This window comes from Bubalus kerabau, chromosome X (genome assembly GCF_029407905.1).
Source record: "Bubalus kerabau isolate K-KA32 ecotype Philippines breed swamp buffalo chromosome X, PCC_UOA_SB_1v2, whole genome shotgun sequence".
NCBI classification, from domain to species: Eukaryota; Metazoa; Chordata; class Mammalia; order Artiodactyla; family Bovidae; genus Bubalus; species Bubalus kerabau.
In genome coordinates this window covers 151,303,647-151,323,424 of record NC_073647.1, presented here as the reverse complement: position 1 = coordinate 151,323,424, position 19,778 = coordinate 151,303,647, and the positions used below count along the sequence as shown (strand labels likewise).

General features: G+C 39.4%; 1 protein-coding gene across 12 annotated transcripts in view; it reads right to left on the bottom strand.

The window, feature by feature from the left end:
• The window catches only part of OFD1 (OFD1 centriole and centriolar satellite protein), a 59,456-nt gene that overhangs the window by 12,838 nt on the left and 26,840 nt on the right, over positions 1-19,778 (bottom strand). For 10 of the 12 annotated variants that reach the window (XM_055565724.1, XM_055565730.1, XM_055565728.1 and 7 more), the window contains 8 exons: positions 17,504-17,610; positions 15,587-15,706; positions 13,850-13,923; positions 12,521-12,612; positions 12,239-12,337; positions 11,323-11,512; positions 8,520-8,650; positions 7,878-7,989 (listed from right to left, as the gene is read on the bottom strand). In XM_055565724.1, the coding sequence (XP_055421699.1) occupies positions 7,878-7,989; positions 8,520-8,650; positions 11,323-11,512; positions 12,239-12,337; positions 12,521-12,612; positions 13,850-13,923; positions 15,587-15,706; positions 17,504-17,610 (925 nt within the window). The remainder of the gene's footprint in view (positions 1-7,877; positions 7,990-8,519; positions 8,651-11,322; positions 11,513-12,238; positions 12,338-12,520; positions 12,613-13,849; positions 13,924-15,586; positions 15,707-17,503; positions 17,611-19,778) is intronic. The other 2 variants (XM_055565727.1, XM_055565735.1) reach the window with 1 other exon arrangement.

The window sequence follows — 19,778 nt, the reverse complement described above, 5'->3', positions numbered from 1 at the left end:
GCTCTGGGAGCGTGTGAGATCCTCCACCAATGCTGAGAACCTCAGGACTGGGCACCAGCCACTGCATCTGCACATCCCGATTATAAGGGGATAATGACCATGGCCAGCACACGCTGAGCAAAGAGGTCACAGGCATCCATACCAAAAACAGCCCTCATGCCAAACAAACACTAAACCCACAGAAGCTACACAGTGATGCTTCCGCATATAAATAGTCCCCCAAGACCACAACAGATATATTTCTCTTCTGTAAGTTTGAGAGAGAAAATTAAGTAAAATGAAGCAAAGGAACCACTCCCAGTTAAAAGACCAAGATAATTCCCCTGAAAGAACAAACAATGAAACAGACCTCTTCAGTTTAACAGACACTGATTTCAAAAAAGATAATGAAAATATTAAAGGGATTAAGGAAAAGTGTCAGTAAAAATGCAGAGCACTGTAAAAAAGGGACTAGAAACGATAAAGAGGAAGAGAATTACAAAACTCATTGCTGAGACGAAAACTGAACTAAAGGCAACGAATTATGTAGAAAAACAAGCAATTCCCTGGTGGTGCAGTGGTTAGGACTCCACACTTTCACTGCTGAGGGTGTGGGTTCAATCCCTGGTCAGGGTACTAAGATCCTGCAAGCCATGTGGCATGGCCAAAACAAAACAAAACCAGTAACGCCGAAGAATGAATAAGTGACCCAGAAGACAGAATCATGTAAATCACCCATTCAGGACAGCAGACAGAAAGCCAAATGAAAAAAAAAAAAGAAACCTAAACAAAAGACCTGAAAGTAGTGAAAGTGAAAGTCGCTCAGTCGTGTCCAACTCTTGGTGACCCCATGGACTATATAGTTCATGGAATTCTCCAGGCCAGAATACTGGAGAGGGGAGCCTTTATCTTCTCCAGTGGATCTTCCCAACCCAGGGATCAAACCCAAGTCTCCCACATTGTGGGCAGATTCTTTACCAGCTGAGCCACAAGGGAAGCCCAAGAATACTGGAGTGGGTAGCCTATCCCTTCTCCAGCGGATCTTCCCAACCCAGGAATCGAACTGGGGTCTCCTGCACTGCAGGTGGATTCTTTACCAATTGATCTAGAGACCTATGGGACAATAAAAAGCATGCCAATCTATACATAATAGGGATTCCAGAAGAGGAAGAAAGAGAAAAGATCAAAAATGTATTTGAAGAAATTACGGCTGAAAACTTCCCAAACTTGAAGATGTAAACAGATATCCGGTGCAGGAAGCAGACAGGGTTCCACATAAGGTAAACTCAAAGAGACCTACACCAAGGCATATTCTAGTTAAAAATATGGCAAAAGTTAAAGAGAGGATTCTAAAGACAGCAAGACAAAGAGAGTAAGAAAACATAGATTTTTTTCCCCCACTTCCTAGAATATTTTAGAGCCTATCTATATGGCTACCAGTCTAAGGCAAGTAGATAAAGGATGGAGTTAACATACTTGAAAAACAGGGTAACTACAAATCAAAAACATACAACAGATTCACAAAAACCAAAAAGAAGAGAACATAAGTATAATACAAAAGAAAATCATCAAACCACACAAAGGAAAACAAAAAGAAATGGACAAATATAAAATCAATGGGAAAACAAGCCTTAAAATGGCAATAAATGTATATCTAACAATAATCACTTTAAATGTAAATGGACTGAATGCACCAATCAAAAGACCCAGTGATTGACGGGATTAAAAAAAACAAGAGCTTAGCTTAGGGCAAAGGACACAGACTGAAAGTAAGGAGATATAAAAAGATATTTTAACCAAAGAGAAATGAAAAGAAAGCAGGGATCACAATACTTTAATCAGACAAAATAGACTTTAACACAAAGGTCATAAAAAAGATAATGAAGGACACTTTATAATGATAAAAGGATCAATACAAGAAGAAGATTTTACATGTGTTAACCTAAAATATATGTGCCTAACATAGAAGCACCCAAACACATAAAACAAACACAAACAGATATAAAGAGATAAATTCACAAGAATATGATAATGGTAGGAGACTTTAACACCCCACTCCCATCAATGGACAGATCTTCTATGCAAAATAATAATAAAACCACAGAGATCCTAAATGGTACAATAGAGCAGTTCGACCTAATTGGTATTTTCATGGCATTATATCCAAGAACAAAAAACCAATACACATTCCTTTCAACTGCGCATGGAACAGTCTCTACAACTGACCACATGCTGGAGCACAAAACAAGCCTCACATATCTAAGGGTACAGAAATTATCACACATCTTTTCTGACTATAAATGCATGAAACTAGAAATTAACCACAGAAAAAGAAATGGGGAAAGACTAAACAATATGCTACTGGAAAACCAATGGATCAATGAGGAAACCAAAGTGGAAATTTAAAAATACCTTAAAACAAATGACAGTGAAAACAGAACCATACAAAATCTAAGGGACATAGCAAAAGCAGTTCTTAGAAGTTCACAGTAATACAGGCCTTCCTCAAAAAAAAAAAACAGGAAAAATCTCAAATAAACAACGTAACATACCACCTAAAAGAATCAGAAAAAGAACAAACAAAACCTAAAGTCAGCAGAAAGAAGGAATAAAGATAGAAAATAAAGTAGCAATTAAAAAATGGAAAAAGTCAATAAAACCAAGAGCTGGGTCTTTGAAAGAGTAAATAAAACTGATAAACCTCTGGCCAGGCTCACCAAGAAAAGAGACAGAACCCAAATAAACAAAATAAGAAATTAAAAAAGAGATACAACAGCCAATACCACAGGAAAAAAAAAAAAAACTAAGGGAATACTAAGAACAATTATATGCCAATAAATTTGACAACTTAGATGAAATGGACAACCCTGTAGAAATATAGAGCTCACCAAAACTGAATCAAGAAGAAATAATTTGAACAGACTGATCACTAGAAGTGAAAGAGAATCTGTAATTAAAACAAACAAACAAAAAAATCCATACAAACAAAGTACAAGACCAGATGTCTTCACAGGTGAATTCTTCCAAACATACAAAGAAGAACTTATACAGATCCTTCTCAAACTCTTACAAAAACGTGAGGAGGTAGGAACACTCACAAAGATCTTCTATGAAACCATTGTCACTCTGATACCAAAACCAAAGATACCACCAAAAAAGAAAATTACAGATCAGTATCTTTGATGAATATAGATGAAAAATTCCTCAGCAAACTATTAGCAAACTGAATCCAACAATACGTACAAAAGATCATATACACAACCCACATGAGATTCATCCCAAGCTCACAAGAATGGTTCAACGTATACAAATCAATGTGAAACACCACATAAACAAAAGACAAAAACCACACGATCATCTCAATAGATGCAGAAAAACCATTTGAGAAAACTCAACATCCAGTCAAGACAAAACTCTTACTAAGGTGGGTACAGAGGGAACATGTCTGAACACAATAATAACGATTTATGAAAAACCCACAGCCAACGTAATACTCAATGGTGAAAAGCCAAAAGCCTTTCTAGTAAAATTTAGAACCAGACAAGGATGCCCACTCTAACCTCTTCTATTCAATACAGTACTGAAAGCTCTAGCCACAACAATTAGACAAGAAAAATAATAGGTATCCAAATTGGAAGGGAAGAGGTAAAATTGCCACTATATGCAGATGACATGAAACTACACATATAGAAAATCCTAAGGACTCTACACAAAAACTACTATTTCTAATAAATGAACTCAGCAAAGTAGCAGGATACAAGATCAACCTTCAGAAATCAGTTGCATTTCTTTACACTAACAATGAAATATTAGAAAGGGAATGTAAAAAAAAAAAACAGTACGTTTTAAAATTACTTCCCCCTCCAAAAAAAAGAAAAATAAACTTGACCGGGGTGAAAGATTTATACATTGAGAACTATAAAATAGGATTCTTTACCAGCTGAGCCACCAGAGACGCCCAAGATACAGGAGTGGGTAGCCTATCCCTTCTCCAGTGGATCTTCCAGACCCAGGAATTGAACTGGTGTCTCCTGCATTACAGGTGGAATCTTTACCAGCTGAGTTACTAGGGAAGCCCATCAAATATTAATAAAGGAAATTAAAGAGGATTCAAAGAAATGGAAAGATATCCCATGCTCTTGGACTGGAACAATACTGTTAAAATGGCAATACTACCCAAAGAAATCTATAGATTTAATGTGATCTCTATCAATTAACCCATTATATTTCTTCAAAGAACTAGAATAATCAATCCTAAAATTTATATGGAACCATAAAAGACCCAGAATTGCCAAAGTAATCCTGAGGAAAAAAAAAAACAAGCCAGAATGCATAACCCTTCCAGACTTCAGACAATACTACAAAGCTACTGCAATCAAAACATCATCGTACTGACACAAAAACAGACATATGCATTAATGGAATAGAATAGAGAGCCCATAAATAAACCCACACATCTACAGTCAATTAATCTTCAACAAAGGAGGCAATAATATACAATGGGAAAAACACAGTCTGTTCAACAAGTGGTGCTGGGAAAGCTGAAGAGCTGCATGTAAATCAATAAAATCAGAACACACCCTCTCATCATACACAAAAATAAACTCCAAATAGCTTAAAGACTTAAACATAAAACATGATACTATACAACTCCTAGAAGAGATCATAGGAAAATATTCTCTGACATAAATCACAGCAATGTTTTCTTAGGTCAGTCTCCCAAGGCAACAGAAATAAAAACAAAAATAAACAAATGAGACCTAATCAAACGTACAAGCCTTTGCACAGCAAAAGAAACCATAAACAAAACAAAAAGACAACCTACACAATGGGACAAAATATTGCTAACAATGCTACCAATGAGGGCTTAATTTCCAAAATACATACACTCAATGGCAAAACAAAGAAACAACTCAATTGAAAAATGGGAAAGAGTATGGAGGTTCCTCAGAAAAGTAAAAATAAATTACCATATGATCTAGTGATTCCACTCCTGGGCGTATATACAGACAAAACTCTAATCCAAAAAGACATATGCACCTATATGTTGACAGCAGCACTATTCACAAGAGCCGAGACATGGAAACAACCTAAACCTTCATCAACAGATGAGTGGATAAAGATGTGGTGTGTACACACACACACACACACACACACACACACAGGAATATTACCCAGTCATAAAAAAGAACAAAATAATGCCATTTGCAGCAACATGGATGCAACTAGAGAATACCATACTAGGTGAAGTGAGTCAGAAAGAGAAAAACAAATACCATGTGGTATCACTTCTATGTGGAATCTAACATATGACACAAATGAGCATATCTATGAAACAGAAACAGACTCTTAGACATTGAGAACAGACTTATGGTTGCCAAGGGGGAGGATGTTGGGGGAGGGATGGAGTGGGAGGCTGGGGTTAGCGGATATAAGCTACTATGTATGGAAGGGGTAAACATCAAAGTTCTACTGTAGAGCACAGAGAACTATATTCAGTATCCTGTGATAAACTGTAATGGAAAACAGTACCAAAAGCAATTTATATGTGTGTGTGTGTGTGTGTGTGTGTGTGTGTGTGTGCGTGCGCGCGCAAGTGAATCATTTTGCTGTACAGCTGAATCAACACAATAGAGTAAATCAACTATACTTCAATAAAAAAAAATTGTTTGTAAAACCAAAGTTATGCCTGGTAGCTCAGAGGGTAAAAGAATCTGCCTGCAATGCAGGTGACCTGGGTTCGATCCCTGGGTGGGGAAGCTCCCCTGGAGAAGGGAATGGCACTCCACTCTAGTACTCTTGCCTGGAGAATCCCATGGATGGAGGAGCCTGGTGAGCTACAGTCCTTGGGGTCGCACAAGAGTCGAACACAACTGAGTGACTATCACTTTCACTTTCACAGCAGAAATCAACACAATAGGGTAAATCAACTATACTTAAACAAAAAAAAAGTCTGTAAAACCACAGTCAAAACACTATTAACGTTTGAGAGCTTATATGTACCAACTATTGCTTCATATACCTTCTTTTGTAATGCATGCTATTATTTCACAATCCATTATGCACGACCTTGAAATCCATAAAGCTCTGAGAACTGAAAAGGCATTCACAATGTATTCGGGGACAAAGCCTAATCAGACTTGAACTCATGTCGTTGAAAAACCTGACCTGATCTGATCTAAGCCCATTTATAATCTTTATTTAATCAGCAGGAACATTCACACACTTGACTTCAAAATAATGAATGTGTCTCATTACAGGATGCCACCCCCAAACTCTCAGGGCTGCAGCAAAATCTACTGCATACAGCCTGAATCTCAGAGAGGGGAAGAGCGTGTGGTCAGGGCGCCACCGTGGGCCCAAAACTCTCACTGCTCCCACGTCACGGACAGGAGACTATAGCTGAATCACCCAATTGCAAAGCACCAAGTTGCTGGGTTGGCCTAATGCAAAGCCACCACATGTGACCGCTCCTCTCCTGCAAGGCCACCTTGATGATGTCAGGGATAGATGCTTGGCAGGCCCGTGCTCGTGAAGCTTCCATCCTCACTGAACTATTTCTAATGATCTGAGCTCAGGATAGTTTCAGCAGTGGGAAGTTTGGCAAATGCAGAGTTGTGGCGAGAAAATGAGCAACAGGAAAGAGTAGAGATGAGTGAAGAGACGGAAATAAAAGTAGGGTGGGGAGAAGGGGCCAAGGGCCCGAGGGCAAAGAAGTGCAAATAGGAACTGAGGATGGCTCAGAATCACAAAGTCTCATGAACTTCTGCTGGGCTTGAAAGCAGCTCAAGAAAGTGTCAAAATCGGCACTTGGTATGAAGGAGGGGCAGATGTCATGCATCCACAGGAAGACACAGTAATAAAATGACAGCAGTGGCCATTTCCCCAAGTGTTTTATGTGCCCCAGGCACTGCACTGGAGCCAACCACATATCCCCTTCATCCTCCACGGCACAGAAGGTATTATCCTCATTACAAAGAGGGGACTTGAGGCCCAAGGAAGTTAAAAGAAATGTACCCAAAACCAAACAACTTAACTGCAAAACTGGGGTACAAAACCAGTTTTCTGATTTCAGCAGCAGTGCTCTTTCAGCCAGGCCACACTGCCTCTCCCACTCACATAAACCTCTGTCAGGGAATGTATAAAACCACTCAACAGTCGATTGGTCTTATTATCAGGATGTGTGAGTGTCAGTTGCTCAGTCATGTCCGACTCTTTGCAACCCCATGGACTGTAGCCTGCCAGGCAGGAACACTGGAGTGGGTTGCCATTCCCTTCTCCAGGGGATCTTCCTAACCCAGGGATCAAACCCAGGTCTCCTGCACTGCAGGCGGATTCTTCGCTGTCTGAGCCATCAGACAGCAAATAAAAAAGGAAAGCCTAGGTCCAGGATGAATTTGGGGGCTTCTGTGTCACTATCACACCTATCTGTGGTATGAGGTTCCCCCAAGCATGGGGCACCTGTGAAAACAAATCACGTTGGCTGACCACCTGGTTGGTATCCCTGAAATGGACAGGGAGCGTGACTTCTGAGATGGCACATTTCTCTATGACTTTTCCCTATGAGGTGCTGTGTGTGCTCAGCTGTGTCCAACTCTGTGGCCCCATGGACTATAGGCCGCCAGGGCCCTCTGTCCATGGGATTCTCCAGGCAAGGATACTGGATTGGGTTGCCATTCCCTTCTCCAGGGGATCTTCCCCACCCAAGGATCAAACACATATTTCCCGCGTCTTCTGCACTTGCAGGAGGGTTCTTTACCACTGAGCCACCTGGGAAGCTTTCCCCTACTATGAGAATTACTAAGAATTCAATGAGTAACAATTACATTTTCACAAGTGTCAGAAGTTTTACACACACACACACAAACACACACACAGAGGTTAAAAATGTCTCTAACCTGTCTGCGTTTGTTTTAGTTGCAATTTTAAAATTGAAATCTGTGTAGTTAACCTCTTGACAGAAGCATCATATTCTAATACCTGGGCCTTCAGCTGGGCAGAGCGCTCAATCTGCAGAGAATTAGAGAAGAAAAGAAATGAACATAAAAGAAATCACAGCTCACTTCAAAGGGAGCTATTCTCTCATTAGGCTTATTCTCTTTTGCCCTTTTGCCAATTCTGAGCAGTGTTACACCCTTAACGCACAGGGTCCCTACAAGATGACGAAAGATAAAACAAGTTTCCACCTCTTGTCACATGCAAGTTAGAGCAGCTACTCCAGGGCAGACACAAGAGAGATGGCAGTAGTATTTCCAAGTCACACGGTGAGAATCAAGACACTGCCACTGTGGGCACCACCAGGACTTGAAAAATTGTGTATTTAAGTGAGTTTGCTTGCCTCTGGATTTTGTGACAATTATGAATATAAAGTCACATGATCACTGGAGAGTTCTCTCAGATGAGAAAGCACATACTTTAGCACCTTGGGGGAGCTCTGATGTTGAAGTAAACCCCATTTATGCTGGTATGGTGTGTGCCACATTCACATATCTATGCAGCAGACTGGCCCGACCCCTGGCTGCACAAGGAGCAGTACTCACCTCGCTTTGAAGCTGTTTTTGTAGAGCTTGCTTGTGGGTTTCAAAATCCTTATGCTCAAATGCAATAGCATGTTCTGCTTTCTTTAATTCTTTCTGAAAAATCAGCAGTTCGGGAGACGGCTGAGCTATGCCTAGGAAAGTAACAGAGAGTGATTGTTATCAACCTGAAGTTTTCTCATTGAGCTTTACTTTTAAAAGCAGCTAGAGAAGTTTCAAATTGTTCTTCCTTTTTGGGCATGCACACAACTTTCTAACAGCTCCATCAAATGGACAACAAGCAATTCTGCCACAGGAATTTGAAAACAATTTAATGCACATAAATGCAGATTTTACTATTCTTGAGTCCTTCTCAATCCTGACTATTCATTGGAAAAACTGATGCTGAAGCTGAAGCTCCAGTACTTTGCCACCTGATGTGAAGAGTCGACTCATTAGAAAACACCCTGATGCTGGGGAAGATTGAAGGCAGAGGGAGAAGGTGATGACAGAGAATGAGATGGTTGGATAGCATCACCAACTTGATGGACATGAGTTTGGGCAAGCTCTGGGTGATGGTGAAGGACAGAGGAGCCTGGCGTGCTGCAGTCCATGGGGTCACAAACAGACATGACTGAGCGACTGAACAACAACCCAAGGCAATCTACAGATACAGTGCAAACCCTATCAAATTACCAATGGCATTTTTCACAGAATTAGAACAAACAATTTCACTATTTGTATGGAGACACAAAAGACCTTGAACAGCCAAAGCAATCTTGAGAAAGAAGAATGAAGCTGGAGGAATCAGGGTCCCTGACTTCAGACTATACTACAAAGCTACAGTAATCAAGACAATATGGTACTGGCACAAAAACAGAAATATAGATCAATGGGACAGAACAAAAGGCCAGAAATAAACCCACGCACCTATGGTCAATTAATCTATGACAAAGAAGGCAAGAATATACAATGTTGAAAAGACAGTCTCTTCAAGTGGTGCTGGGAAAACTGGACAGCTACATGCAAAAGAATGAAATTAGAACATTCTCTAACACAATATACAAAAATAAACCCCAAATGGATTAAAGGGCCTAAATGTAAGCCCGTGCATATATGCTCAGTCGTGTCCAACTCTTTGCAACCCCATGGGCTGTAACCTGCCAGGCTCCTCTGTCCAAGGGATTCTCCAGGCAAGAGTACTGGAGTGGATTTCCATGCCCTCCTCCAGGGGATCTTCTCGACCCAGGGATCAAACCCAGGTCTCCTGCATTACCGGTGATTCTTTACCACTGAGCCACTGGGTAAGCTCAGATATTATAAAACACTTAGAGGAAAACACAGGCAGAACACTGATATAAGTTGCAGCAATATCTTTTTGGATCCACCTCCTAGAGTAATGAAAATAAAAATAAACAAATGGGACCTAATAAAACTTCAAAGCTTTTGCACAGCAAGGGAAACCATAAACAAAACAAAAAGACCACCCAACAGAATGGGAGAAAACATTTACAAATGAAGTAACCAACAAGGGATTAATCTCCAAAATATACAAACAGGTCATGCAGTTCAAATAACCCAATCAAAAAGTGGGCAAAAGATTTAAATAGACATTTCTCCAAAAAAGACATACAGATGGTTAAAAAGCACATGAAAAGATGCTCAACATGACTAATTATTAGAGGAATGCAAATCAAAACTACAATAAGATACAACCTCACACCAATCAGAATGTCCCTCATCAAAAAGTCTATATACAATAAATGCTGGAAAGGGCATGGAGAAAGGGGAATCCTCCTTCACTGATGGCGGAAATGTAAACTGGTACAACCACTATGGAGAACAGTATGGAGGTTTCTCAAAAAAATAAAAACAGAACTACCATGTGATCCAGCAATCCCACTGCTAGGCACATATCTGGAGAAAACCATAATTTGAAAAGATACACATACCCCATTGTTCACTGCAGTGCTATTTACAATAGCCAAGACATAGAAGCAACCAAATGTCCATGGACAAATGAATGGATAAAGAAGATATGGTACATATACACAGTGGAATACTGCTCAGCCACAAAAAAGAAATAATGCCATTTGCAGCAACAAGTATGCAACTAGAGAATACCATACTAAGTGAGGCCAAGTCACAGAAGAAGACAAATATCTTACAATATCACTTATACGTGGAATCTAAAAAGTCATACAAATGAACTTATTTACAAAACACAACAGACTACACAGACTTCGAAAACAAGTTTATGGTTAGCATAGGGGAAAGGCAGGGAGAAGGATAAAATTAGGAGCTTTGGGTTAACAGACACACAGTACCATATATGAAATAGATAATAAGGACCTACTGTACAGCACAGGGAACTTGACTCAATAACCTGTAATGACCTACATGGGAAAAGAAGCTGAGAAAGAATGGATGTTTGTATATGTATAACAGAATCCCTTTGCTCTACACCTGAAACACAACACTGTAAATCAACTATACTCTAACCTAAAATAAAAATTAAATTTAAAAATGTTTATTCTTACAGACACTATGAATTATGGAATAGCAAGCAAAAAAGAAGGAATTTCAATCTGGAATTTTAATTTTATAAAACCTTCCCAACTGAAGCCTCCCCTAGAGCAGTTTCCTAGGACTTCCCCGGTGGTCCAGTAGTTAGGGCTCTGCACTTTCACTGCAGGGGGCACAGGTTTGATCCCTGGTTGGGGAATTAAGATCCCACATTCTCATGATGTAGCCAAAAAGAAAAAAAAAGCAATTTCCTATTATGAGCCTAACATGAATTACAAATCATTTTTTAAAAAAGACTTACAGTTTAGGAGATGCATGTTTTCACTTTTCATGTCTTCCACTTGTTGTTTAAGTAGTTTATTTTGTGCCTGAAGCTCCAGTTTTCCTTCTTTCAGTAGAGAATAGTCACTCATCTCTTTAACCTTCTCGCTTAGCATGTGGTTTTGCTTTGTTAATGCCAAACATTGAGCTCTGACAGACTCCAATTCAAGCTGGAATTGGAAAAGGAAAACTCGTATTTGAACAGAGACTTTACAGGACTGAGTAGGTAAATGCTGGCAGTCTGTTCTCAGCTTTGTGGCATAATTTAATTATGGTCAGCTCGCTGGTCTGCTTCTCTGTAACAAGAAGACTCTAACTACAACAACTTCGGTCTTGGAGCTGGGGCAAGTTCATACAACTCAGTTTATGTAGAACCCTGTCCTACATAGCAAGTCCCTCAGATTCTCACCCAACTTTCCATATGCAACTAAGGACCCAAAAGCCATCACAGATTTAATAATGTGTCTGTTTTTTAATATGAAAAGGTGAGATAGATACTACTAAGGTGCTGGGAGGTGCTCTCCTTCCCTCGGTCTGATATATCCCATTTGAAGACAGGAGCCTATAAAGTTCTCAAGTAATTCATCACAGTTGCAAAAACAAATCTTATATACAGAATATATTTTAAGTATCTGAAGGTCCAGTTCTGGGCTTTGGATAGCAAGCACAGAAACGAACAGAAAAAAAGTAACAGTATCATGTGAAAAATGCCTCTCATTTTGCTTTAATCTGTGAGATCCCGATGTAGTGATAGGAACTTTCACCTGGTGCTGAGGGGAAGGGAAAAGAAGCTGAGTAGATACTAGTACATGCCAGCCACCTGCTATGGAAAGGCAAAGAAACCAGCTGAAGTCCCTCAACAAACCATGGGATGTGGACAATATTCCAGAGCTTACAGATAAGGGATCTGAGGTCACAGATCTTGCCCACAGGCACACAGTGAGGGATTCAAGGATGACTCTGGGCCCCAAAGGACATGCTCTTTCTATGCTTCTCTAGGAGACAAAGATTGAAATCAACAACTACTGAATTAAGTTCAGCCATCACCCTCTGAGTCATATAATCAACAGTCTAAACATACAAAGAGGATCACTTGAGATAAATTATGTGTGACTGAAGTTAAAATTTCCTGTGTTGTCTAACATCTATTTCAAAAAATCAGTATGATTAACAATTACCTCGAGTTCTTTCACACGGTTTACAGAATGATCAAGTTCTTCCTTTTTACAATTAAGAGCTGCAAGTTCCTCTTGCAAATGTATAGCTTTCTCTGAAAGACAGAGCCAAGCAACTAAATATCATAAAGGTTTCTCAGTGAATACAAGTCATTTAATCATTTATAGCCAGTATGTCAGACCTAATGACCATTATTTCATCATCTAAAATAGCAGAAGGGATTCCCTGGCGGCCCAGTTGTTAATATTCCATGCTTTCACTGCCCGGAGTGCAGGTTCGATCATTGATCAGGAAATTAAGATCTCATAAGCCCTGTGGCATGCCCCCCCCCCCAAAAAAAAAGATATAAAACAGCAGATATTGGGTCAAAAAAAAATTAACAGGCAAGTAAGTCCTGTTACTCATTAGGTGATGTGAAGTCAGTTGTAACGGTCATATATGTGGTGAACTTCCTGCTACACACAAGTCACCAGAGTTACACCACCTGTGTGGAATGTGGGGCCCTCATGCCAACAGCTCTGAATTTCCTTAAAGACAAAGACTGCTCTGGTAAGATTTTATAGTTATTATTTTGTCATTATCACTTCATCTAAAATAAGGCTATATAGATGTATCATCAAAAAGTCACATGCTAACTACATGGCAATACCAATTCCTACAGAAGTATTAATATTAGTCTGAGCACGACAGGTGCCAAGGAGCAGCCACACACACCTGGTGACCTTCTGATAAGGACCAAGTACCCAGCCCTGGCTGACTCCTTGCAATCCATTTGAAATATCCACCCAAAACTCTTGTCACAGGATAGTTCCTAGAGATACACTGCAATGTAAAATATCTGAAAGATCAATTACCTAACTTTCCTCGTCTCGGGGTAATATATACAAGAGTTTAGGAGGCTATATGTGAAAATAAAATATCATGAAGCATAAATATGTGTTAGAAGTTAAGAAAAATAAGAAACCAGGTCATAACACCTCGCATGGTTTAGAGTAGTATTAACCAACAGCAGTAAGTTGCTGCCACCTTCTTGACATCACAGATTTATTCATCAAGATATACTGAAATACAGTTGAATAAAATTCTACCAATAAATCACTGATCTTTGTGAATATACAAAAAGTTAAACAAGAAGGTTTACAAAAACATTGAAAGACAGTGATTATTTTTTTCACTCTGTAAAATTAAAAGGACAAAAACTGTATCAGTTAATAGTAACAATGAAATGGAAGGTATATATTTTTTGGATTAAAGAACAGACCCAACTTAAGAAGCTGATAACCTGTGTTGAAACTGAAAAATACAGCTTCCTGCCCTGCCCCCCAAATCACCTTTATTTTTCCTTTCATCTTCGATCAGTCTGTTGGTTCTAGTGATATAGTCCTCCTTCAGTTCAAGTTGATACCTGAGAATCAGAAGGATGGAAAATGAGTTTTGGTCACTTCCCTAAACAGACTGCTATCAACGATGACCTTATCTTATGGCATCAGGGCACTGAAGGGTACTAAACAGGACAACACATGAACTTCTGGAGCATTCAGTGCTAAGGCCAGGGGTCCAAATTCTGGCTATAAAAAGTCCACTAAAGTCTTCCTGCAGTTCTATAAACTGGGTCCCAAAACTCAAGCACAAAATGAAGGGTCATGTTACTGAGGCTATAGAGGGCACTGTTTCTCAGCTGGCATCCAGTGACACAAAAAAAGTAAATTTACTTACTTTATACTGTATACAGCAGACTCTAAATCCAAAAGGATAACAAGTCAGTCACTTCCAGTCCACCTGTCCCGCCTTCCCACCCTCAAGCAGGATAAGACCTTTCACCCTAAGGAACTGAACAGTAGTACCAAGAGCCACTGTCAACAGCAAATATATTTGGACTGGTGATACCAGAGTCACATTTTCATGGAATTTTACCATCTCCACCAGCTGTTAGCAGCTGCCTTTCTGGTTCAAAGATTAGAGAAAAGAAAGAAGTACTCCTGTGGTGAATATCCTCAGAACCTCAACACCTGCCAAAGTCATATGAGGACACCCACGGACAGACAAAGATACCTGACAGTCCACTCCATAGCTGTATCAAGCTAACATACACACTTTTATTCACTTATTCCTAAAACTTTAACAACTATAGATTCCTTATAGAGCTTATCTTTAAAATATGTAGATAAATCCATAAAATATGTGGATAAAAATCTACCACATCAAAACTGATCCACAGAAAACTGCTATGTTTTTTATTAGAATTATTTTAAAGAATCACCTCCAAAAACCTTTGAAGGTACTATATCATGGACTATCAATGACAAATTATGGACAAAGCAGTAGAGAGAGGCCAATGATGAAGAAACATCGAGAGCTGCTGTGTTGAGTCATCACTTCACTATGAATTCATTACATCAATAAACATTAAGTGAACACTTACTTTGTGCCAGACATTACACTGAACACTGGAGAGAAAACTTACCACATATGCACTTAATGCCTCTGCACTAAGATACTATCCACTAGAACGCAGCAAAATGCAGACTAGAGAAAAGCCATGGTACCAGAGCTGTACATACCTTCCTTTCCCTCTATCGTTTTTTGCTTCATACAGTTAATTCTAGTTTGTTCCTTTTGATTCTGGCTTTTCAGAATCTTGAAGGAATACAGATCAACAAATACTATAACGAATTAGCAGAATAATTTACAGATCATTAGCTATTCCATCTGAATGGCAGTATAAGTGGGGTAGAGGAAAACATAAAAAGTGACTATAATCCCCATTTCATAGCTTCTCAGCAAGGTACAAGGTGCCCTAAGAAACTCAAGCAAATCATAGGCCCTCAGTAAATACTCCAGAAGTGACAAGAACAAGCAGAGGATGCTATTTCCTGTACTGTATCTTTTTAAAACCATCCTAACTCGAGTATTCACAGGAAAGCTTGACTGTCAATGAACATGTATATTCTTTTTAAACACTGGATTTTGCCATAAAATACTAATCTTATCTACTTTATTAGTGTTGCTGTGTTTCCATCAACTTAATTCAAATACGATACTTTTTTTTTAAGATGCCAAACAATTACTTTAGAAGTTCGTTCTTGAGCTTTTGGTCATAGGTCTCCTCGATACTCTTTATAGTCAACTCCCGCCTCTGCAGTCCATCACTCACGCTTTTATTTTTTTCTTCTTGCAGCCTCTGGGCACTGAAATTAGCAAAAACAGATAAGGCAAAATTGAAAAATATTAATATTGGGGAAAAGACACCATGTGTTTTTAGCCCCACAGACTCAAACTGTTCTGTGACTGTCACGGCTAGGGAGTAAAAACAAAGGGCCAGAAGTGTCCCACTATTTTAGGAGCTGATCTAGTGATGATGGATCTGAACTACAGACAGAACTCAATAGTTCTCTGGCTGGGGTGAATGAGAAAATGCCAAAACCAAAGTGGTGTCTCACAGGAGATGGTTCACACTTAAAAAAAAATGGTCACAAGTGGTAAGCGGCCATAATCAATTCAGGGATAAAAGATTAATGTTTTAAGTTACAAAGCTACACACAAACTTCAGTTAGTATACTCAAGTGCTTGTTTCTTTTATAATACTGTTTCTAACTGACTAGCCCAGAGCTATTAAAGACATAAAATGTATTCTGGCCTTTCATAATCTACTAGTTCAATACCAGTGAACTACATCAATACTGAAGAGAAAATACTGAAAAGAGAGCAAAAGATAGATGGATCAATCAGAACGTCCCAACACTAAAGAAAGGAATGGTCTTAATAGTGAAACCTCAAGTCAAGCACAAAATCAATTCCAGAGCCGAGGAACTGGGTTCACAGGGATTCAGATCAAGCTAAAAACAGAAGCGCCAGTCAACAGAGACTATTCCAAGCAAAGGATAAAACGTCTCTGTGTTAGCGCCCTCTGCTGGTTAGTCTGTAAAGCAATGGAGCAGTATTTAGTTTATATGATATGCTTCCCTGATGGCTCAGATGGTAAACAATCTGCCTCTGATGCAGGAGACCTGGATTCGATCCCTGGTTGGGAAGATCCCTTGGAGAAGGAAATAGAAACTCACTCCAGTATCCTTGCCTGGAGAATTCCATGGAGAGAGAAGCCTGGTGGGCTACAGTCCATGGGGTCACAAAGAGTTGGACACGACTGATGACTTAATATGTTCCCTTTCAGTATGCTTAGAAAGGAGGAGGAGGGAAAATGGAGGTAAATAAGTGATTACATAATCATTAACTATCAATGCCCAAATTGGTTTCCTTTTCTCGCTTATGGTCCATTTACCTCTTCAGTACTGCCAAAAACAGTAAGGTTGGTAGAGAGAAGAAATCAAATGAACCTAGCCTACATAAATGAGAAAACAACATTCATGAAAATGAAGACAAATCTTTTAAGGAAAGAAGATTCCTGGAGTGTCTGTGAGTGCTGATTAATGGCAGATAAATGGGAAAGAAGGCTTATTCCATAAACTATACAATGCTTAGCTTGCTATGTATCCTAGGTAAGATGTGAAGAACCAAAGACTGGTAAACGTTTAGAAAAAAGCAACACACACACTACAAGCAACAATTTCTCCCAATACAGGTCAACTCAGAGCCACCGTGTTCCCCTTTTTTGCCAGCAGAGCAGGTCAATCTGGCAGGTCTGGCTGTCTGGAATTTAGTTACTACATGCACATGAAACTGTGAGACCTGAATGGTTGACAGAAATGGGAAACGTATGATCTCTTAAAGCATTATTTGCTTCTCCAAATTATTTGTCTGGTCCCACTGTAGCCTGATGATGGCATTTCCTTCTGCTTTCATCCCAGTGTCTAATATTTCAAAAAAATACTCATCCTCATTTCTCCTGAAGTGTGTCTTTGAAGCTAGGTGATATCACCTTTACAAACAAGAATTCTATTCTGTAGTATTAGAATATGTAGACATATTTAGTAGTTCTTTTTCATCTCGTTCATTCTGAAAGTCCAAAATGGACACATATTACTTACACTTCAAAGGCTTCAATTCTTTGCTTCAGCTCAGCTTCTCTGCCTCTCAGCAAATCTATGTCTTTTAGTAGAAGCTGCCTTTGAGCATAGATTTCTTTTGTTTCATTCTGTAGAAGAAAGCATTAATTTTTACCAAGCAAGCTAAAGAAGACAAAGGAGATTTGAACTAATACATTGCTTCCTAAATTCTAGAAAACAAAGGATGGACGTTAAAGAACAATTTTCAAGAGGTTCCAATGCAAGGTATATGTTTTGCCTTTTTATCCTCACAAAAATTTATTCTCCCCCTCCCTCAAGGACTGTTTAGTTACATTACCCTGTATTTCCAGCATCCCTTGTGTATAATTACTTTGTTACATCATTAACATCTCTCAGACACTTAAAAAAACTTCCTTAAGTTCTACAGCAAGAAAAAAATGAAACAAAATGTTCATTCAGCAATAAAATAAACTTAAAAGATGATGGCCCGAATGAATGGCCACACTTCATGTATGTGTTCCCTGAACACCTATCATGTATTCAAGGCCACACTGGGTGCTGGGTACAAAAAGATGGACAGATACAGGTCAGTCCCCACCTTAAAAAAAACGCAGTTTATTCAAGGAGAGAGAGACAAACCAAGAGTTACACCACAGCGTGATGATTTCACAAAATACATCAAGACTCCACGGGACGAGCAATGCCTAGAGGAGTCCATCAGTGGGGGGTCAGGAGAGGCATCACGAGGACCTGGCATTCCAGCTGGATTTTGAAGGACTGGATGGTTTTATCAGGCCAAGAAGGGGAGGGGCATTCCAGGTGGTGGAATAAAGGCATGGTACTCTTCACAAACGGCAACCTTCTCAAGAGCCTTCAGAGATCAGTTGAATAAACCAGGGTTTGAGTCTGTGAACTGGTTGATCTAGTCAGTCGTCTTTTTTTATTTAATGTTATTGAAGTGCAGTTGATTGACAATGCTATGTTATTTTCTGCTGTACAGCAGTAACTCAGTTATACAAATACATCTTTTTTATATTCTTTTCCATTATGGTTTATTACAGGATACTGAATATGGTTCTCTGTCCCATGCTGTAGGACCTTGTTTATCCATCCTATATATAATAGTTAGCATCTGCTAATCCCAAACTCCCAATCCATCCCTCCTCCACATCCTTCCCCCATGGCAACAACAAGTCTGTTCTCTGTGTCTTTGAGTGTTTCACAGATATGTCCATTTGTCTCATATTTAAGATTCCTCACTTAAGTGATATCATATGGTATATTTGTCTTTCTGAATTTGGACAACTCAGCAGTGGCCACAGGACTGGAAAAGATCAGTTTTCATTCCAATCCCAAAGAAAGGCAATGGCAAAGAATGCTCAAACTACTGCACAGTTGCACTCATCTCACACGCTAGTAAAGTAATGCTCAACATTCTCCAAGCCAGGCTTCAACAATATGTGAACCGTGAACTTCCAGATGTTCAAGCTGGTTTTAGAAAAGGCACAGGAACCAGAGATCAAATTGCCAACATCCGTCTGGATCATAGAAAAAGCAAGAGAGTTCCAAAAAAACAGCTACTTCTGCTTATTGATTACGCCAAAGACTTTGTGTGGATCACAACAAACTGTGGAAAAGTCTGAAAGAGATGGGAATACCAGACCACTTGACCTGCCTCTTGAGATATGTGTATACAGGTCAGGAAGCAACAGTTAGAACTGGACATGGAACAACAGACTGGTTCCAAATAGGAAAAGGAGTATGTCAAGGCTGTTTATTTAACTTATATGCAGAGTGCATCCTGAGAAACGCTGGGCTAGATGAAGCACAAGCTGGAATCAAGACTGCTGGAAGAAATATCAATAACCTCAGATATGCAGATGACACCACCCTTATGGCAGAAAGTGAAAAGGAACTAAAGAGCCTCTTGATGAAAGTGAAAGAGGAAAGTGAAAAAGTTGGCTTAAAGCTCAACATTCAGAAAACGAAGATCATGGCATCTGGTCCCATCACTTCATGGGAAATAGATGGGGAAACTATGGAAAGAGTGAGAGACTTTATTTTTGAGGGGCTCCAAAATCACTGCAGATGGTGATTGCAGCCATGAAATTAAAAGATGCTTGCTCCTTGGAAGAAAAGTTATGACCAAGCTAGACAGCATATTAAGAAGCAGAGACATTACTTTGCCAACAAAGGTCCATCTAGTCAAAAACTATAGTTTCTCCAGTAGTCATGTATGGATGTGAGAGCTGGACTATAAAGAAAGCTGAGCACCAAAGAATTGATGTGTTTGGAC